General features: G+C 45.6%; 1 protein-coding gene across 6 annotated transcripts in view; it reads right to left on the reverse strand.

Moving 5' to 3' along the window:
- Positions 1-2,555: 2,555 nt before the first annotated feature.
- Positions 2,556-19,967, reverse strand: part of LOC147116086 (histone deacetylase complex subunit SAP130-like) — an 80,925-nt gene continuing 63,513 nt past the window's right edge. For 4 of the 6 annotated variants that reach the window (XM_085990803.1, XM_085990804.1, XM_085990800.1 and 1 more), the window contains 3 exons: positions 19,592-19,704; positions 5,889-6,002; positions 2,556-4,209 (listed from right to left, as the gene is read on the reverse strand). In XM_085990803.1, coding sequence (XP_085846929.1) covers positions 4,051-4,209; positions 5,889-6,002; positions 19,592-19,704 — 386 coding nt within the window. In that variant the 3' untranslated portion in view covers positions 2,556-4,050. The remainder of the gene's footprint in view (positions 4,210-5,888; positions 6,003-19,591; positions 19,705-19,967) is intronic. The other 2 variants (XM_085990802.1, XM_085990801.1) reach the window with 1 other exon arrangement.

The following is a 19,967-nucleotide window of genomic DNA, read 5'->3' on the forward strand; positions in this document are numbered from 1 at the left end:
TTTTTCCTTTGGGGTAGACTTTCTGCCCCGTATATGTTTTTAAGATAATGGATGTGTCTTTTAGAGGTATATGCGAAAATAGCCTCTCGTAATCTCGTCGATTTATTACGGTTAGAGCTGATCCTGTATCTAGCTCCATTTTAACTGGGGACCCTGCTATTGTGAGGGTAACCCAAATGGTTTGGTAATCCTCTTTGGCAAGTACATTATGTAATTTGAGACAGCTTAGTCTCTTGTTTCCGGAGTCGCTATCGCTATTCTGGTCTTCGGAGCTACTGTCCGCCATCATTTGTACCTTCCTGTACTTTTCTTTATTGATTCTTTGTTTTCTGTCAGTGGATTTATTTTGTCCAGATTGGCATACCCATGCAATGTGTCCAATCTTACCACATTGCCTGCATGCTTTGCCCTTGAACCAGCAGTCCCTCTGGTTATGGGTGGATCTGCCGCAGCGATAACATCTTCCGAACTCCTGTGTCATTTTATGGGTGCCGAAGTCCTGTGTCTCTTGTTGTATCTCTGCAGCTCCTTTTGCTGCTGCTTCGTATGATACAGCCATACTGAAAGCTTTGTCCAATGTTAAATCTTTTTCAGAAAGCAGTCTTTTTTGTGTTCCTTCACTTAAGAGACCGCAAACAAATTTGTCTCGAAGATAATCCGATAGTCCTGCTCCGAATTGGCAGTACTTTGATAGCTTTCTTAATTCGGTTAGGTAATCAGCGTTACTTTCATTCTTGTGTTGATTTCTCTTGAAGAACTTGAATCGTTCCGCTATCAGCAGCGGTGTTGGGTTTAAATGCTCCTGCAGGGTATCAACAATTTCTTTAAAAGTCTTGTCCTTTGGTTTGGCTGGAGTGATTAAATTTCGTAACAGCCCGTATGTCTTCGCGCCCATTAAGTTCAGAAGTACTGAAGCTTTTTTTTCATCTGTTATTCCATTTGCAGTGCAATAAACCTCTACTCTTTCCACATGTGGTCCAATCTTCTATTTCGCCATCAAAAGCCTCAATATTACCAGATTTAGGCATTTCAGAAGAGATATGGCGCTTCCCGCGTTTTTTTTTCTTCCTCTCTGTAGCAACGATATGGCGCTTCCCGCGCTTTCCCGCCGCTGCTACCGATAACAACGCTGTTTATTCACTGTTGGAGACTCGTTCCCGACGGAGGTCTAAACGCTGACCTGCTTGCCGCGCCGGCCGTCTCTCGAGTGCACCCTCCCAGTCCGTTATTGCTTGCCTCCGATTTCGCTGCCTGTCTCAGTTGTCGAGCCCGCCGCTGGAGCTCCAGCCTGACGCCCAGGAAGGATTAGCGCAGTACCTGTCACCAGCTTGGCCAGCTGGTGAAACCACAGTTTCTCTTACTTCCTTGAGTCTTCTGGACGCTGGAGGAATCGATGTCCTTGAGGTGCTGCCGAATTGCAGGTTAGTCCGTTTCCACTTCGTCGCCACTGTAGTGTCCGTGTGTAGATAAAGACACTGAAGACAGGAGTTGGTTCATAGGTATTTACTAAGCAAGTCTGGCGGGGGGGGGGGGGGGGTTCTAAAGGATATACACAATACACAGGCTTATATCGCCCAAGTGACAATTACCGGCATTACGCACACCTGGGGCTCTTAAAGGCACATACACCACATAGGTGGGGTCAGGGGTTATCTTCGGGGAAGGCAGAAATCTCAGCCTTTCAGCGATGTGCCTCCATTGGGAAACCCAAAATCAAACATTGTAAAATCATTAGATTTTTAAAAATTACCAAAAAGTGAAACACTGGGTATATAAAATAAAGAATTTGCATTTATATACTGGAAAGAATGAAATATATAAATTTGGAAGTAGATTGGTATCACAGCTTAGACCTTTATAGTTAAAAAGTAAAGTTAAAATGGCATTAAAAACAGATTTGAGAGATTGGAAAAGATATAAAACAAAATTAACACTTGCTAAGGAGATAGTTTGGGATGGAGAGGGGAAATTAGAAAAAGTTGCAAAGGATAGTAATGGAACAGGACATTAAGGAGATTATTGGCTAGGTTTGGAATACGAAGCCAGTGAGCCCAGCAACAATCTATTGTCATTTGAGGCCTTAGATACCGTACTCTTAACCCAAAGTTTCTTCCCGTGCAGTGGCAATTCCCTCATGAACAGCAAATATGTCCAGCAGAGGCATACTGTGGCACAGTACAACTGATCAAACCTTTTCAGGGGCGAGCAAGTGCAAAATGACGCCGCGAGGGATTACAAAGAATTGAGGTCAGAACTGGCCTGAACTGACCATCTCAGCCTCTTCATGAGCAGCAAAATGGTCAAGGGTCTCAGACTGTGATTGGCTTCTTACCTCTTAACTTTGACCCCATCACTGAGATAGCTAGTGGGTCAAAGGTCCCCTCAAATTTAACTGTGACCAATACAGGAAGCCATGGTGGTTTGAGAACTAACAACCAGGACAGGTGACGTGGTCACCACTTTGACATGGTATCAGCTGTGGAAAAAACACACACACAAATAGGTGCAAACTATATAACTCACATAGCATGTCATTTTCCAGACAGATTTGCGTGATTGGTATAAAAGCTTGTACTGTTTATTAATGATTTCCAAGTGTATATGTACAAGAAACTGCATCACAAACTACAAACATTTCACACAATATCACCACACAAGAGGAGCAGCCCAGGCTTACATGCTGAACCTTCTCAGTTACAAACACTGCTGGTCTGAACACCAAACACATTATATGTGGAAAAGAGGTGGGGGGAAATGCTGCCAAGTCTTACAGAAACTTTCAGACCAAGAAACATGCAACCTTTCTTTTTTTTTTTTTTAAAAAACCTAGTTATTCCACTTTTTAAAAGTTCCGCTAGAAAGATCATCACATGGTTAGATTCTGAACTTCACCAGCGTAGCAACCTGGTGTGGGGAGAAACTAGAACTGCGCTGTAACAATGACCCGCATAGTTCGACTCACCGTGGGGCGATGGCTGGGGGGGGGGAGCGCGAGGGATGCGGACAGCAGACTTCCTCTGCACACTGTGCGGACTGAAAGCATAAAGCTATTCTTTTTAACAGATTTACAATTCTGTTGCACACCCTTTTGAGGGCCACCAGTGTGTGGTTTCGATTAGCAAACACCCCCATTTATTCCCTAGGTTAAAAATGAAAATTTTAGGGATTTTCTTTTTCTCATTGAGAAAATATTCAAATCTTTCTCAAATCCCTCCCATCAGTCATTGCAGATCACTGACTGGGACAGACTTTTAGGACCATCAGTTGTGTTCAGCAAGCACAAGATTCAACCGCTTTAAGATACACACCTCGCCTACCTGTAAAAGAAAGTACATTCTGTAGAGGACAAACACTGACTTAGATTGGCCACATTACCTTGGGGACCTCTTCTTCTGCCACCTACATTGAACTTGCATGGTCACTAACTGCGGGCGCTGGACTGGGACCATTCTTCCAATCTAATCTACAGCCATCCCTCTAACTACAGCAACTGACTGGGGTTGCTAATCGTAATGAGCATCTAGAGAACTTGCGTGCTCTCAGCACTGTAAACCAACAGAAGTGATAAGATGTCGCTAATTAGGATAAATGGATAATCAATTAGTATAAAATTCACTACCCCAAGATACAAAGTTAACTGAGAAACTGCTTGGCAACATGAATCTGTTGTTTCAGAATAGTTATCGGAACGCCAAAAGTGTAGGAGGAGGAAGCCTTGCTTTTTGAGCTCAAAGGATGACCTAGTCAATGTTACCATAAAATTGTTTGGCAGTCTACAGTTAGGTCGGATCAAAATCTAAACCTTTTTGTAGGTTCTCACAATTTTAATGGGGGGCTCTTACAAATCAACTCTACGCTGTCTGGTCAACAATGGAAGCACTATTGAGAAGGTGGGTGCTTCTACTCACTGTGATCCCTGGACTCCACACCATAACAGTGTTCGTGTTCTGTGGAACCTATCCATCATCTGGAAACCTCGACTTTATTCAAATACCAAACTAAACATCTATACAGTGGCTTTAAAACACAGTTACTATCCGATATGAAGCTTTAGGACTTCTCTTTCCTCTTTAATTTGGACACCTTTTTGACCGTGCCGTTTTTGTTGAGGAGCTTTAGAACTCGATCCTTATGATCCAGAACCTTCATCATTGTGTCTTTGGCCTCAGTGATCTGGTCAATAACCAGTTTGCAGCGTTGCATGTTCCCCTGCAAATACAACAGTGCACAGTCTTGTGAGGAATAAGTTGTATTACAACTACCATAAGCTCCAGAGTAATTTCAAAAATAGAACTCAATACTTTTTAAGAAAACTAAAAGCAAGAGCAATGCTCAGGGGCAGGACTGATCAAAAACACCATTGAAAACCGACACCATTAGCACAAGGTAAACATAGAAACATAGAAGATAGGAGCAGGAGTAGGCCATTCGGCCCTTCGAGCCTGCTCCGCCATTCAACGAGATCATGGCTGATCATCCAAACCCTAGCACCCGGTCCCTACACCGACAGCCATCCCACCCAAGCCCTAGCCCCGTAACCCACGTATTTAATCCCCCTAACACTAAGGGTCAATTTTTTATCATGGCCAATCAACCTAACCCGCACATCTTTGGACTGTGGGAGGAAACCGGAGCACCCGGAGGAAACCCACGCAAACACGGGGAGAATGTGCAAACTCCACACAGACAGTCAGTGTCACACACACAGAAAGTAGTGGCAAAAGCCTAGATAAATGCACACTTTTAATTTTGATTTTTTTTTAAAGTTAACATTTGATGCATTTCGTGTTGTCTGATTTGGGACCTCCCAGTATATCCAGTCCAGAATGCAAGGCTTTATGTTACCATCACATTTACGATTTTACAAGTTTTTGGACCATTTGGAAATGAAGCTATACTCTACCCATCCACCAAGCATACTATTCTTACTCTAGGCTATCCAGCTACATGGCACAACCTGCCCACTATTTCTTTCATTCTTGGGATGAGAGCATCACTGGCAAGGCCAGCATTTATTGCCCATCCCTAGTTGCTCCTTTGAAGGTGGTGGTGGATCTCCCCAAGTAGAGGTGTCATACAACGGAGTGGCTCGCTCGGCCACTTCAGAAGGCAGTTAAGAGTCAACCACATTGGTGTGGGACTGGAGTCACATATAGGCCAGAGCAGGCAAGGACGGCAGATTTCCTTCCCTAAAGAACATTAGTGAATCAGTTGAGTTTTTAATGAAAATCTGACAACTTCATGGTCACTTTTACTGAGACCAGCAATTTATTTCCAGATTTTGCAAAAAACTGAATTCAAATTCACAAACTGCCATCGTGACATTTCCACTCCTCTCATTTTCTTCTGACGCGCGATCTTTTCTGAGGTTCACAAATCATGCTGGGGTACAGCTATAGACAGATGCATGTGTTTTAGAATCCCAATGTGGTTGTCCTCTATATACACGACTGGACAGCAAGCTACCACAGCAGAGCTCTGTTCTCACCCATTTTCAGCAGGTCTCAGATGTAGGGACTCTTGCTGATTTCCCTCCACCCTATCCTGGCGATGCTTCACCAATCACCTAATTCAGCACGGATCTGTAGTCTTTGTGGTCTGTATCAGTCAGTCCCAATACAGTACATTTACCCCACTCAGCCATCAGGACCCATCTACACTTACTTGCAATCATTTATTTAAACCCTCCCCAGCCCACACCAATATGTACTATTTTAGCTGCTTCTACTTACTCACATACCAGTTAACTGGAGAGGAACTGGAATTTACTCAACCTTGTGTATAATATAACCCAGTACTTACACTGCTCATGACAACATCCCATAGTGCAGGTGCCACCTGTGCAGACGTCAGAGGCGACTGGACAAGCACATGGGACATCCACATACCTGGATCAGCTCATTGATTCGATGCATGTCATCATCTGCAGCCGCTTTCTTCTTCGGGATCAGCCCTTCCTGCAACGAAGCCAATCGGCTGTACACGTCGTGTTCCAAACTAGTCTGTGCCATTCAGTCGGGATTTAGGGGAAAGAACAGAAAAAGTGTAAAGAGGAAGCTCAGTAATTGCATTCAGTAAATGCTTGGATAACAACTTAGCCAACTGGTAAACCACTGAAGGGAGTTTTTCCTCTTCAATTTTCTCAAGACATTGTGAACTCTAGGCAACCTCCAGTATCTTGCCCAAGAGTCCATTATTCATATACGCGCCTTGAAAGAGCATCAACAACTGGCATTTATATACCGCCTTTAATGTAGAAAAACATCCCAAAGGACAGCAGAGGCATAATTAAACAAAAGTGGCCAAGCCAAAGAAAGATACTAAGGCCTAGAAATTCGGTATGGCCCCGCCAGGTCTTTTGCGCCCGCCAGGATTCCCGTAGCGCCCGCCTAAAATTCAGTTGCGACGGGCCAAGACGGCGGCGGGCGCTATTGCAGGGTTTGGCCGCCTCGTTAGGGGCGATGAATGTCACTTTCAGGCGTCCAGCTCCCGCTGCGGCACCCGATGCAGTGCGGCAGGCTGGGGTACTGCAGGCCTCCTCCTTCTCTTAAGGAGGAGCTGCCTGCAGCCGTCAGATCACCGGTGGATTCCCCCGGCAAATGAGCCCGGCACCACGGAGAAGTGCCGGGCTCGCGGGACTCAGACATCAATGCCGCGGGGGGGTGGTGCAAGAGTCCGGGGAGGGAGGTGCGGGCAGGCGGCCGCCGGGAAAGCGGCCGGCCGCCGCTCCACCCTTTATGCGCCGGCCTTTCGGAGCTGCAAGACCCCGTTTCACAAACGCTGTTTGCGGCTGCCACGGGCGAGGCGGCCGCAACTGAATTTGGCCATCGGGCCGGAATAGCATTGCAACCGGGGCGCTGCGCACACCGATGACGTCATCGGTGCCGGCGCGGCGCTACCGGCTAACGCCGATGTTAGGGTCCATCTGAATTTCGGGCGATAAAAAACTTCAGGCGCAAACCACTTTATAGCCAATAAGTGGGCGCAAACGCGACTGAATTTCTAGGCCTAAGAGAGCAAAAGCATAGTCAAAGAGGTGGGTTTTAAAGAGGGTATTAATGGAGGAGAGGGAGATGGAGGTTCAGAGGGGTTTACGGAGGGAATTCCCGAGTGAGAAATAGACGGTTGAAAGCATGGCTGACTATGGTGGGCTGAAGTGAGGAAGGATACAGGCACGCCATGAAGAAATTTAAAACATGAGAATGAGAATTTCAAATTGAAGATGTTGGGGGAATTGGGAGCCAAAGTGAAGCAGCAGGGATGGGATGAACGACAGTACGTTGCTGGATAGGATACATGCAGCAGAGTTCTGAATGACCTGAAGATTACGGAGGGTGGAGGATAGGAGGCTGACAAGAGGAGCAATGGGATAGTTGAGTCTGGAGGCGACAAAGGCAGGGACGAGGGATTCAGCAACAGATGGGCTGAGGCCGAAGTGGGTGATACTAAGATGGTGGAAGTAAGCGGTCTTTACGACGGTGAGGTAATGGGATTAGAAGCTTAACTCATGATTGAATAGGACGCCGAGGTTACAAACAGTCTCATTCAACTCAAGACAGCGGTTGGTAACAGTAGAGAGTTTATGGCAGGGGCTAAAGACAACGACTTTGGTCTTCCCAACTAGTGGAAACTATGGCTCATCCAGGACTGGATGCCAGTCAAGCAATCCAGAGAGGAGGTGAAGGCATCGGCAGCGGGTGGAGGCGGAGCAGTGCGGCAGAGCGACTACAAGAGGCCCCAGAGGCTCAGGTAGGCCTCGGTGCGGCATCGGCAGCGGGTGGAGGCGGAGCAGCGCGGCAGAGCAACTACAAGAGGCCCCAGAGGCTCAGGTAGACCTCAGTGCGGCATCGGCAGCGGGTGGAGGCGGAGCAGCGCGGCAGAGCGACTACAAGAGGCCCCAGAGGCTCAGGTAGGCCTCAGTGCAGCATCGGCAGCGGGTGGAGGCGGAGCAGCACGACTACAAGAGGCCCCAGAGGCTCAGGTAGGCCTCAGTGCGGCATCGGCAGCGGGTGGAGGCGGAGCAGCGCAGCAGAGCGACTACAAAGGCCCCAGAGGCTCAGGTAGGCCTCAGTGCGGCATCGGCAGCGGGTGGAGGCGGAGCAGCGCGACTACAAAGACCCCAGAGGCTCAGGTAGGCGTACCAATCTCCAATCTCAGGCAAGGAGAGAGGTAAAAAGTATTCAAGGTGTGACGTCACCACAAAACAGGTAGGTGATTGGTTGGAGTATTTCTCTTGTTTTAAAACTTTAAGTCTGTGGTTTATAGTTTGTAAGGTTGCTGTGGTGTACCAAGGCCTTTCTGGTGCAGAGTGACTGTTGGTAAACCATTTAACTGGTGTAACTAGAGGGATTGATTTAAGTTAAATCCAATTAATTAAAAAATTTAATTAATTACATAGAATGGAGCAGGTGATGTGTTACTGTTGCGAGATGTGGGAGCCGGTGAACCCCATTGAGGCTCACGGTGATTATGTCTGTGACAAATGTCTGCTGCTACAGGAACTCCAGCTGCGTGTGGATGAGCTGGAGTCTGAGCTTCAGACACTGCGACACATCAGGGAGGGGGAGAAGTACCTGGACTCTGTGTATCAGGAGGTGGTCACATCTATGAAGTTAATTAATTCAGATGTAGCCCATGGTCAGGGACAGGACGGTGTGACTATGAGTGAGGCAGGTACGGGGATCCAGGAGGTAGAGCTAGAGGAGCCGCAGCCCTTGCTCTTGACCAACAGGTTCGAGGTTCTTAATCCCTGTGGGGACAGGAGCAGGGACTGCAGGGAGGATGAGCAACCAGGCCACAGCACCGTGGAACGGGGGGCCATTCAAGAGGGGGGAGTAAATAGAAATGTTGTAGTGGTAGGGGATAGTATTATTAGGGGGATAGACAGAGTTCTCTGCAGCCGAGAGCGAGAGTCCCGAAGGCTGTGTTGCCTACCCGGTGCCAGGGTTAAGGACATCTCCTCTGGGCTGGAAAGAAACTTGCAGTGGGAGGGGGTGGATCCAGTTGTCGTGGTCCATGTTGGTACAAACGACGTAGATAGGACTAGGAAGCCGGTTCTGTTAAAGGAGTATGAGCAGCTAGGGGTCAAATTAAAAAACAGAACCTCAAGGGTAATAATCTCTGGATTATTACCTGAGCCACGAGCGAATTTGGCTAGGACAAATAAAATTAGAGTTAAATGCGTGGCTCAAAGACTGGTGTGGGAGAAATGGGTTTTGCTTCCTGGGACACTGGCACCAGTACTGGGACAGGAGGGAGCTGTTCCGTTGGGACGGGCTTCACTTGGCCAGTGCTGGGACTAGAGTCCTGGCGGATCATATAACTAGGGCTGTAGAGAGGGCTTTAAACTAACTAGTGGGGGGGAGGTTCCTAGAGAGCAAATAATAAAAATGACAACAGAGAATGTCATAGACTTAGGTAGCAGTGGGGAAATTAAAAACCAGAGCGTGTCAAGAAGGGGCAGAAGGTATGGAGTAAAAGGTAAAGTAATAAAAAGGGCAAAAGCAGGAACTAAGTGTCACAAAACATCTTTGAAAGTTGTCTATCTGAATGCACGTAGCATTCGTCACAAAATAGACGAGTTAATGGAACAAATAACTACATATGGGTATGATCTTGTGGCCATTACAGAAACATGGCTGCAGCGTGACAATGCCTGGGAATTAAACATACCAGGTTATTTAACGATCCGGAAGGACAGGCAGGAAGGAAGGGAAGGTGGGGTGGCTATGTTAATAAAGGAAGGAATCACTGTAATACAGAGAAATGATATTGGGTCAAAAGATCAGGATAATGAAACAGTTTGGGTGGAGATAAGGAATAATAAGGGGAAAAAAACACTGGTGGGCGTAGTCTATAGGCCTCCGAACAGTCGCAACTCGGTTGGACGGAGTATCGATCAGGAAATAGTTGAGGCTTGTAATAAGGGAGCATCTGTAATTATGGGGGATTTTAACTATCATATTAATTGGACAAATCAAATTGGGCAGGGCTGCCTTGAGGATGAGTTCATTGTGTATTAGGGATCGGTTTCTTGAGCAGTATGTAACTGAACCGACCAGAGGGCAAGCAACCTTAGATCTGGTCCTGTGTAATGAGACAGGATTAATTAAAAATGTCCTAGCAATGGATCCCCTTGGAATGAGTGACCATAACATGGTTGAATTCCATCTTCAATTAGAGGGTGAGAAGGTTGGATCTCAAACAAGCGTGCTAAGCTTGAATAAAGGAGACTATGAAGGTATGAGAGCGGAATTGAGTAGAGTGGATTGGGAAAATAGATTAAAGGGTAAGACGATACATGATCAGTGGTGTACATTTAAGGAGTTATTTTACAACTTCCAAAAACAATATGTTCCACTGAGAAGGGTGTAAAAGAAAAGACAGCCATCCGTGGCTAAGTAAAGAAATTAAGGATAGTATTCGACTAAAAACAAGGGCATATAAGGTAGCCAAATTTAGTGGGAGGAGAGGATTGGGAAAACTTTAAAAGACAGCAAAAAATAACAAAAAGATTGATTAAGAAAGGGAAGATAGATTATGAAAGTAAATTAGCAAAAAATATATAAGAACATAAGAAATAGGAGCAGGAGTAGGCCAATCGGCCCCTCGAGCCTGCTCCGCCATTCAATACGATCATGGCTGATCTGATCATGGCTGATCTGATCCTAACCGCCAATCCACTATCACAGAACCATCTCCTGAATCTAACAGAATTAGACACACGAAATAGGAGCAGGATCAGGCTACACGGCCCCTGGGCCCGCTCCGCTACCCACAGGGCCATGACCGATCCGAACCTAGACTCGTGTCCAAATTCCTGCCCGCTCCCCGTAACCCTTAATTCCCTTTACTTCTAGGAAACTGTCTATTTCTGTTTTAAATTTATGTAATGATGTAGCTTCTACAGCTTTTTGGGGCAGCATATTCCATGGACCTACCACCCTCTGAGTGAAGTAGTTCCTCCTCATCTCAGTTTTGAAAGAGCAGCCCCTTATTCTAAGACTATGCCCCCTAGTTCTAGTTTCACCCATCATCGGGAACATCTTCCCCGCATCCACCCCCTTCACAATCTTATATGTTTCAATAAGATTGCCTCTCATTCTTCTGAACTCCAATGAGTAGAGTCCCAATCTACTCAACCTCTCCTCATATGTCCATCCCCTCATCCCCGGGATTAACCGAGTGAACCTTCTTTGTACTGACTCGAGAGCAAGTATGTCCTTTCTTAAGTATGGACACCAAAACTGTACGCAGTATTCCAGGTGCGGCCTCACCAATACCTTGTACAACTGAAGCAATACCTCCCTATTTTTATATTCTATCCCCCTAGCAATGAAAGCCAACATTCCATTGGCCTTCTTAATCACTTGCTGCACCTGCATACTAACCTTTTGAGTTTCGTGCACCAGGACCCCCAGATCCCTTTGTACTTCAGTACTTTCCAGTTTCTTGCCATTAAGATAATAACTTGCTCTACGATTTTTCCTGCCAAAGTGCATAACCTCACACTTTCCAGTATTGTATTCCATCTGCCAAATCTCTGCCCACTTAGTCTGTCGATGTCCCCTTGCAGGTTTTTTATGTCCTCTTCACTCACTACTTTCCCTCCCATCTTAGTATCATCTGCAAACTTTGATATGTTACACTCAGTCCCCTCCTCCAAATCGTTAATATAGATTGTAAAGAGTTGGGGACCCAGCACTGACCCCTGCGGAACACCACTAGTTACTGATTGCCAGTCTGAGAATGAACCATTTATCCCAACTCTCTGCCTTCTGTTAGATAGCCAATCCTCTATCCATGCCAGAATATTACCCCCAATCCCGTGATTTTTTTATCTTAAGCAATAATCTTTTGTGTGGCACCTTGTCAAATGCCTTTTGGAAGTCTAAATACACTACGTCCACTGGTTCCCCTTTATCCACCCTATATGTTACTTCCTCAAAGAACTCCAGCAAATTTGTCAAACATGACTTCCCCTTCATAAAACCATGCTGACTTTGTCCTATTAAATTATGATTATCCAAATGTCCTGTTACTGCCTCCTTAATAATGGACTCCAAAATTGTACCTACCACAGATGTTAGGCTAACCGGTCTATAGTTTCCAGCCTTCTGTCTACTGCCCTTTTTAAATAAGGGTGTTACATTAGCAGTTTTCCAGTCTGCCGGGACCTTTGCCGAGTCCAGGGAGTTTTGGAAAATTATTACCAATGCATCCACAATCCCTACCGCCACAGATAGTAAGAGTTTTTATAGCTATATAAAAAGAAAAAGGGTGGCTAAAGTAAATGTTGGTCCCTTAGAGGATGAGACCGGGAAATTAATGGTGGGAAATATGGAGATGGCAAAAACACTGAATGAATATTTTGTATCAGTCTTTACAGTAGAAGACACTAAGAAAATCCCAACACTGGACAAACAGGGGGCTATGGGGGGGGAGGAGCTAAACACGATCAAAATCACTAAGGAAGTGGTACTCGGTAAAATAATGGGACTCAAGGCGGATAAATCACCTGGACCTGATGGCTTACATCCTAGGGTCTTGAGGGAAGTGGCGGTAGGGATTGTGGATGCATTGGTAATAATTTTCCAAAACTCCCTGGACTCAGCAAAGGTCCCAGCAGACTGGAAAACTGCTAATGTAACACCCTTATTTAAAAAGGGCAGTAGGCAGAAGGCTGGAAACTATAGACCGGTTAGCCTAACATCTGTGGTAGGTAAAATTTTGGAGTCCATTATTAAGGAGGCAGTAACAGGACATTTGGATAATCATAATTTAATAGGACAAAGTCAGCATGGTTTTATGAAGGGGAAGTCATGTTTGACAAATTTGCTGGAGTTCTTTGAGGAAGTAACATATAGGGTGGATAAAGGGGAACCAGTGGACGTAGTGTATTTAGACTTCCAAAAGGCATTTGACAAGGTGCCACACAAAAGATTATTGCTTAAGATAAAAAATCACGGGATTGGGGGTAATATTCTGGCATGGATAGAGGATTGGCTATCTAACAGAAGGCAGAGAGTTGGGATAAATGGTTCATTCTCGGACTGGCAATCAGTACCTAGTGGTGTTCCACAGGGGTCAGTGCTGGGTCCCCAACTCTTTACAATCTATATTAACGATTTGGAGGAGGGGACCGAGTGTAACATATCAAAGTTTGCAGATGACACGAAGATGGGAGGGAAAATAGTGAGTGAGGAGGACATAAAAAACCTGCAAGGGGACATAGACAGGCTAAGTAAGTGGGCAGAGATTTGGCAGATGGAACACAATACTGGAAAGTGTGAGGTTATGCACTTTGGCAGGAAAAATCGTAGAGCAAGTTATTATCTTAATGGCAAGAAACTGGAAAGTACTGAAGTACAAAGGGATCTGGGGGTCCTGGTGCACAAAACTCAAAAGGTTAGTATGCAGGTGCAGCAAGTGATTAAGAAGGCCAATGGAATGTTGGCTTTCATTGCTAGGGGGATAGAATATAAAAATAGGGAGGTATTGCTTCAGTTGCACAAGGTATTGGTGAGACCGCACCTGGAATACTGTGTACAGTTTTGGTGTCCATACTTAAGAAAAGACATACTTGCTCTCGAGTCAGTACAAAGAAGGTTCACTCGGTTAATCCCGGGGATGAGGGGATGGACATATGAGGAAAGGTTGAGTAGATTGGGACTCTACTCATTGGAGTTCAGAAGAATGAGAGGTGATCTTATTGAAACATATAAGATTGTGAAGGGGTTGGATCGGGTGGATGCGGGGAGGATGTTCCCGATGATGGGTGAAACTAGAACTAGGGGGCATAGTCTTAGAATAAGGGGCTGCTCTTTCAAAACTGAGATGAGGAGGAACTACTCCACTCAGAGGGTGGTCGGTCCATGGAATATGCTGCCCCAAAAAGCTGTCGAAGCTACATCATTACATAAATTTAAAACAGAAATAGACAGTTTCCTAGAAGTAAAGGGAATAAAGGGTTATGGGGAGCGGGCAGGAATTTGGACATGAGTCTAGGTTCGGATCGGTCATGGCCCTGTGGGTAGCGGAGCGGGCCCAGGGGCCGTGTAGCCTGATCCTGTTCCTATTTCGTGTGTCTAATTCTGTTAGATTCAGGAGATGGTTCTGTGATAGTAGATTGGCAGTTAAGATCAGATCAGCCATGATCTTATTGAATGGCAGAGCAGGCTCGAGGGGCCGATTGGCCTACTCCTGCTCCTGCTCCTATTTCTTATGTTCTTATGAATAGGTAGAGCTGGGTGTCATCAGCATACAATCGGAATCTGACCCCATGTCTTTGGAGGATGTCACCAAGGGCCAGCATGCAGATGGCGAAGTGGAGATTGACCATGGATAGATCCTTGGTGGACTCCAGAGGTAACAGAGTGGGAAGAGAAGCCACTGCTGAAGATGCGCTGACTATGAATTTGAATAGATAAGATTGGAACTAAGTGATGGCAATGTGCCTGAACTGGTCAATGACTTTGGAGGAGGATGGTGTGGTTGACCATGTCAAAGGCTGCAGAGAGGATAAGGGATTATGCAGCACAGTTAATCACAGAGGATATAATTTGGGACTTTAATTAGAATCATAGAAACTTACAGCACAGGAGGAGAGCATTCGGCCCATCGTGCCCGTGTTGGTTTTTTGGAAAAGCAGTCGTGCTTGGTCCCACACCCCCATCTTTCCCCCCCCCGTAACCCTGCAATTTCGTCATTCTCAAGTACCTGTCCAACTCCCTTTTATAATTATTTATTATGGAATCAGCTTCCATCACCTTTTCAGGTGGAGCTTTCCAGATCCAGACAACTCTTGGAGTGAAAAAAATTCTCATCTCCCCTCTAGATCTTTCTCCAATGATTTTGAATCTGTGATCTCTGATTATTGACCCACTCGCCAGAGGGAATAGTTTTTCTCTCTCTACTCTATCAAAACCTCTCATCATCTTGAAAACCTCGATTAGGTCAGCTCTTAACCTGCTCTGTTCCAAGGAGAACAGTCCTAACTTTTCCAACCTCTCCTCATAACTGAAGTCCTGCATCCATTGTAACATCCTGGTAAACCTCCTCTGTACCCTTTCTAAGGTTTTAGGGCTGGTTCAGTGCTGTGGCAGGGTGGAAACCTGATTGGAGAGATTCAAACACGGAGTTGCGGGAAAATATGGGCATGTATTTGTTACAACACATTCGAAGATTTTGGGGAGGGGAAAGGGAGGTTGAAGTTGGGGCAGTAGTTTGGAAAGACAAAGGGATTGAGGGTGGTATTTTTGAAGAGGCGGGTAATGATGGAAGTTTTGAAAGGGAATGGGACAGTATCAATGCCAGCTAGCATAGGGTGCAGAAAGGTAAATTGGGAGGTCAGCGGTGGTAAAGGAAACAGGAGGTGGTGCTCATGAACAAGATGAACTTAAATAGGGCATGCGGTGAGATATGTTGGAAACTGGAGAAAGACACAGGTTCAGAGCTAGGGCAGGGGGAGCCTGGAGTCAGTGGGCAAGGGGAAGGGAGAGGTTCAGCAGAGGCAGCTGAACGGATGGTCTCAATCTTAGTGACAAAGTTGTCCATGAGTTCTTCACAGTTACTGACATGAATCAACTGAGCGGCCTGCGGGTGGCGCTGTCCAGGGAGAGTATAAATACTCGGGTACGGGCCCAGCTTGCGCAGGACATTCTTAACAGGAACTAGTGAAGGACACAACTAGCCCTCCATGTTGTAAAACAGTTGATTAAAGCTTTGTTTAACGCTTAGACCAAGTGCCTAGTAGTTTTCTTATGTCAGTTACTATTGGAGGTGAGAGGTGGGAGAGAAGAGAGAGAAAGAGGTTTAAGGAGAAAAGCCAGGGATTATCTTTACTCTCTAGGATGATCCTGGAGTAGTTTTGGCAGAGGACAGGGAGATCCAATAGCGCTTGATGTGATAGATGGCGAAGCCAGTTTTCCCTCAGATATGGTCAAGTCTACTCCCCTTGGAGTGAAAATGGGGGCCATAACAAGGGGAACAATTGGGATGGGAGAGAGTAAAGGTTTTACTGCAGCCAAGGCATCAAAGGGAGAATGGTCCAACAGTTCGCTACTGATGCTCTGTCCCCCTAGTCTCATTCGACTTCCACACTCGTCTCCGAATCTGGACATTGGTTAGTCAATGCTGCAAGCTGATGCCATCCTGTCTACAAGTCAACTTCATCTCACCACAGGACCTCAGACTTCAACTTTGGACACCTTCACATCATCTCTTCCCTAATCTTTATTTACAGCCAGGACATAGCCATGGCAAAGATTAGGAAAGATATGTAACCTGAAGTCCCTCAGTGTCCATTCATGTGCGCATTTTGGCTGCCGCTCAGACCCAAGACCGTTAATTCCAACTCCCTTTATTTCTACTCTTGTCCCCTATCAGACAATTCCCTCCCATCTCCCTTCCTTCCTGTCACCTAGTCACACCACCTTTCATTACTCCCCTCTCAGGTATTTTGCTGCCGCTAATCTCGCCAACCTTGCTGCCCTGCTCACCACACCCACCACTGCCCCCTTGGACTCTGCCAGATCACAGCCCCTCTCTATTTCGCTCCAGAATGTCAGTTCACTTGCGAACAAGGTCTTTGCCATCCACAACCTTACTATGGGTGATTGCACTGACATCATGATTTTGATGGCAACTTAGATCACAGGTAGACCCTTGCTGAAATAGCAAAGTGGGGCTCGAGTCGGGGGTGGGGGGGGGGGTGGTGGTGGCGTGGTAAAGAATGAAGATTTTAAAAGGAGGGGTGGAACAAGGGGAGGTACGCGAAAGTACATGGGGAGTAGGGGGAAGAGGCCAAGATGTGATTTGCTGATTAGGGCCACGGTGGTTTGAGCAGGCCAGATGGTGGAAAGTATAGCCAGGTGTGAGCCAAGTAGGTTATTCAGCTGGAGAGGGCATCACAGTCAAGCTTGATCTTGTTCTCACCCAAATTCCACAAACCTTCAGCGAGGATTGCTGGACAGCCATCAGCAGTATGAACCCTGGTTGATTTTCCCCACATGAAGCAGGAGTTGATTGCTACTTCCCCAGCTCAGATCAGGCAACTCAGCAGAGACAGGAACTGACTTGGCTACTGACCGGATAAATTCCCAGTTGCAGGGATTCTGGAGTGGGATATTATTACACAAGCCGATGTTACACCTCATGGGGATTAGTTATTTAGAAGATACATGGCTATCGGGAAGAGAGTGGGTCTGTGGGATTAGGTTTGGATTTCTCCAGCAAAGAGCACATTGGGCCAAAAAACTCATTCTATGCTGTAAACTTCTATGGTTTGATATGAGCTTAGGGATTAGTTAGGACAGGGTCATCCTCCTAAATTTAATATCCATATTCATTGTCAGCTTACAGCACTCCCATTTTACAAAGTGCAGCATGGTAAATTAGAATATAATCAATTTCTGCAGACAAACACATTTTAAGTTGTTTTGCAATGTAGTGAACTATTTTGTTACTGATGGAGAGATTCTACTGCATTGTGTAACGTGCTGCGGATGTGCAATTATGGGCCGCTGCATGGTATTTAGAGGAACCTGTGTGAAGGCTGCAACATGGAGGCTGAAGCAACAGTGTAGAGTGGATGGGATTATGGGGGTTGAAGCAGTTTGCAGGCTGTGACTCTTTTCAACCCCCCTCTCAGATTCTTTCATTCTCAGAGAAACTCTTAAACAGCAGAGAGGTGCAAAAGCTGGGGGAAGTCCAAGCTAGAGCTCAGCAAAGGCAGAAAGGAGCGGTCTCATGAAAATGGCAGCTGGTTGAGTTACACTGTCTTAAATAGAAGCTCAAAGGAACAATGTGGAGAGGAGTGGCAGCCTGGAGACCAAAATAATTGGAAAAAGCTCCATGGTTCAGAGAAGAGGCAACTGAAACTGTGACCAGGCAACACTGGTCCAGGAAAAGGGAGTGATGGCCTGGATATCAAGGCTGGAGAACCCCAGAGATAGAGTGCTGACAGCACATGTAGATGTTGGCCCATAGAAGATTGCATACAATGGCACAGCACAACTTGAAGTTTTCAGCACATGTTCATCACACAGCTTTGATGAATTAACAGCAGTTTCATGGGCACAAGGAGCTCCACTGTCACGATGTATGCGTATGGTACAGCAAAATCATCAAAACCGACACAAATACTTCATCAGCATATACCCAGAGTAGGTGCTCATCTTGTATTTATACTGCTGACTTTCCCCCACACAAGGCAACAGCTTCTGGGGCAGTGTGCTTGGAAATTAGACTGTATTTAGCAGTGGTACCACTCATGGAGATCCACTGAAATGCTCGAAGCAGATTCACCATCAGGAGGGAGCTAGGCAGCATCCAGCTCGCAACGGATACCCCCTATCTAAAAAATAACGCCTTTGTGTTGATAGTTTGAATTGCTGTCATATGATATTGCTATAACCAAATATATAAAGGCTAAAACTTGATCAAAAATACTAATTGCATGTATCAATTAAAAATAGGTAATCAGATGCCAGTGCAGGTTCAGAGCGAATACCACTAGGCTCACCTTTCAGTAGGTTGGTTTGGGATCGCAACCATAAGTGATCTCTTATAATCGTCTGTCAGGTACCTAGTCTCATGCTCCAAATACAAAGTGGCTTTTGCAGCCACTGATCACTTGCAGGAATCAACGTGAACAAGGCACCAGAGCTGCATGAATATAATGACGTATGATGCATCCAGTACCATTACAGCTACTTTCAGCTAATGGTCGGTTAACAGCTTTTAGGGAAGGTCACTGCTGACAACTGATTATAAAATCCATTCTATTTACAGAGCATCACTGGTAAATTTAGATTCAGCTACAGCGCACAACAATAGCTCTATTGTTATAATGTAGTGATGCAAGAGGCTGGTGTACTTAGACTGAAATGATATCCAGTAACCACATACTCAAACGCTCTCCTTAAATACCTAAATTGGTGGGTGATGGAGTATTTTCAAATGTACCTCAGTATAACTTTTCCCTTTGGAATTGAGGCACAGAAAGTACTGCTGCAATACTTAGGAATCTGGGTTTCTAGCTTGAAATCAAAGACTCAGCACCACCCCTTCTGATCAGTGATGTCAGCCCTCTGCTGCTCACAAGTCAAGCCAAAAAAAATCAGCTGCATAAACACGACATTTATTAAAACTTCAGTGCTAAAGCTATCAAAAATCACTTTGAAGTTTGACAGTTATTTTAAAACTTCCTGCAGATGGCCAGACAAGTTCCATGTCACTTAATTTATTTAAAAGGACAGTTTAAATAGGACGTACACATTGTTCATCTGAAATAAACCATTTTCAGCAAACACACGGCAGTTTGAAGACTTCCATTTTGACATTCTCAAGGGCAGGCATGACCTCTTGCTGTACACACAGTCCCAATCTCTGCTTCATAAGACACAGGGGGTGAAGACTGCTGCTGGTATTTCTGTAACAAAATGCTGCTATTTGCTCGTAAAACCCTGGGAGAGAGTAGAGTTGCACATCGTCATATTCAACCAATGATCTTATAAAAACCAGACCAACAGCAGTCACCCAGTGTCATATACATAATCCCTCCCCACACACACCCACACACAGTGCTGACCTCACTTACCAGCTGCATGAGTTGTGCAGCACAGAGGTGCACTTTCCAACCCTGGGCCTTGCAGACAATTCCTTTCTGATTGGCTATCTCCTGCAGTGTGGGCTTTTTCTCCTCTGCCATTAAATAGAAAGGACAGGTTAGAAAAGGCATGTCAGGATTACTATGTAGTGAGGCAGTGAGGAGCAAATCAAGACCAAACTGAAAGGGAAAAAGAGACTTCCTGAACTTATTTTGCTTCTTGTCTTTTACATCCAGTGGAAGAGAGATTTTCATTTGACCAGTCAAGGCTGGATTCAAACCCAAGACCCACGAGTAAAAGGGCAGCATTGAACCCAAAGCATCATCCAACCCTCAATTAATGATCTTTCAAAATCTA

The sequence above is a fragment of the Somniosus microcephalus genome, chromosome 6 (genome assembly GCF_052327205.1).
Source record: "Somniosus microcephalus isolate GS21.2 chromosome 6, FLI_Smic_1.0, whole genome shotgun sequence".
In the NCBI taxonomy this organism is placed as follows: domain Eukaryota; kingdom Metazoa; phylum Chordata; class Chondrichthyes; order Squaliformes; family Somniosidae; genus Somniosus; species Somniosus microcephalus.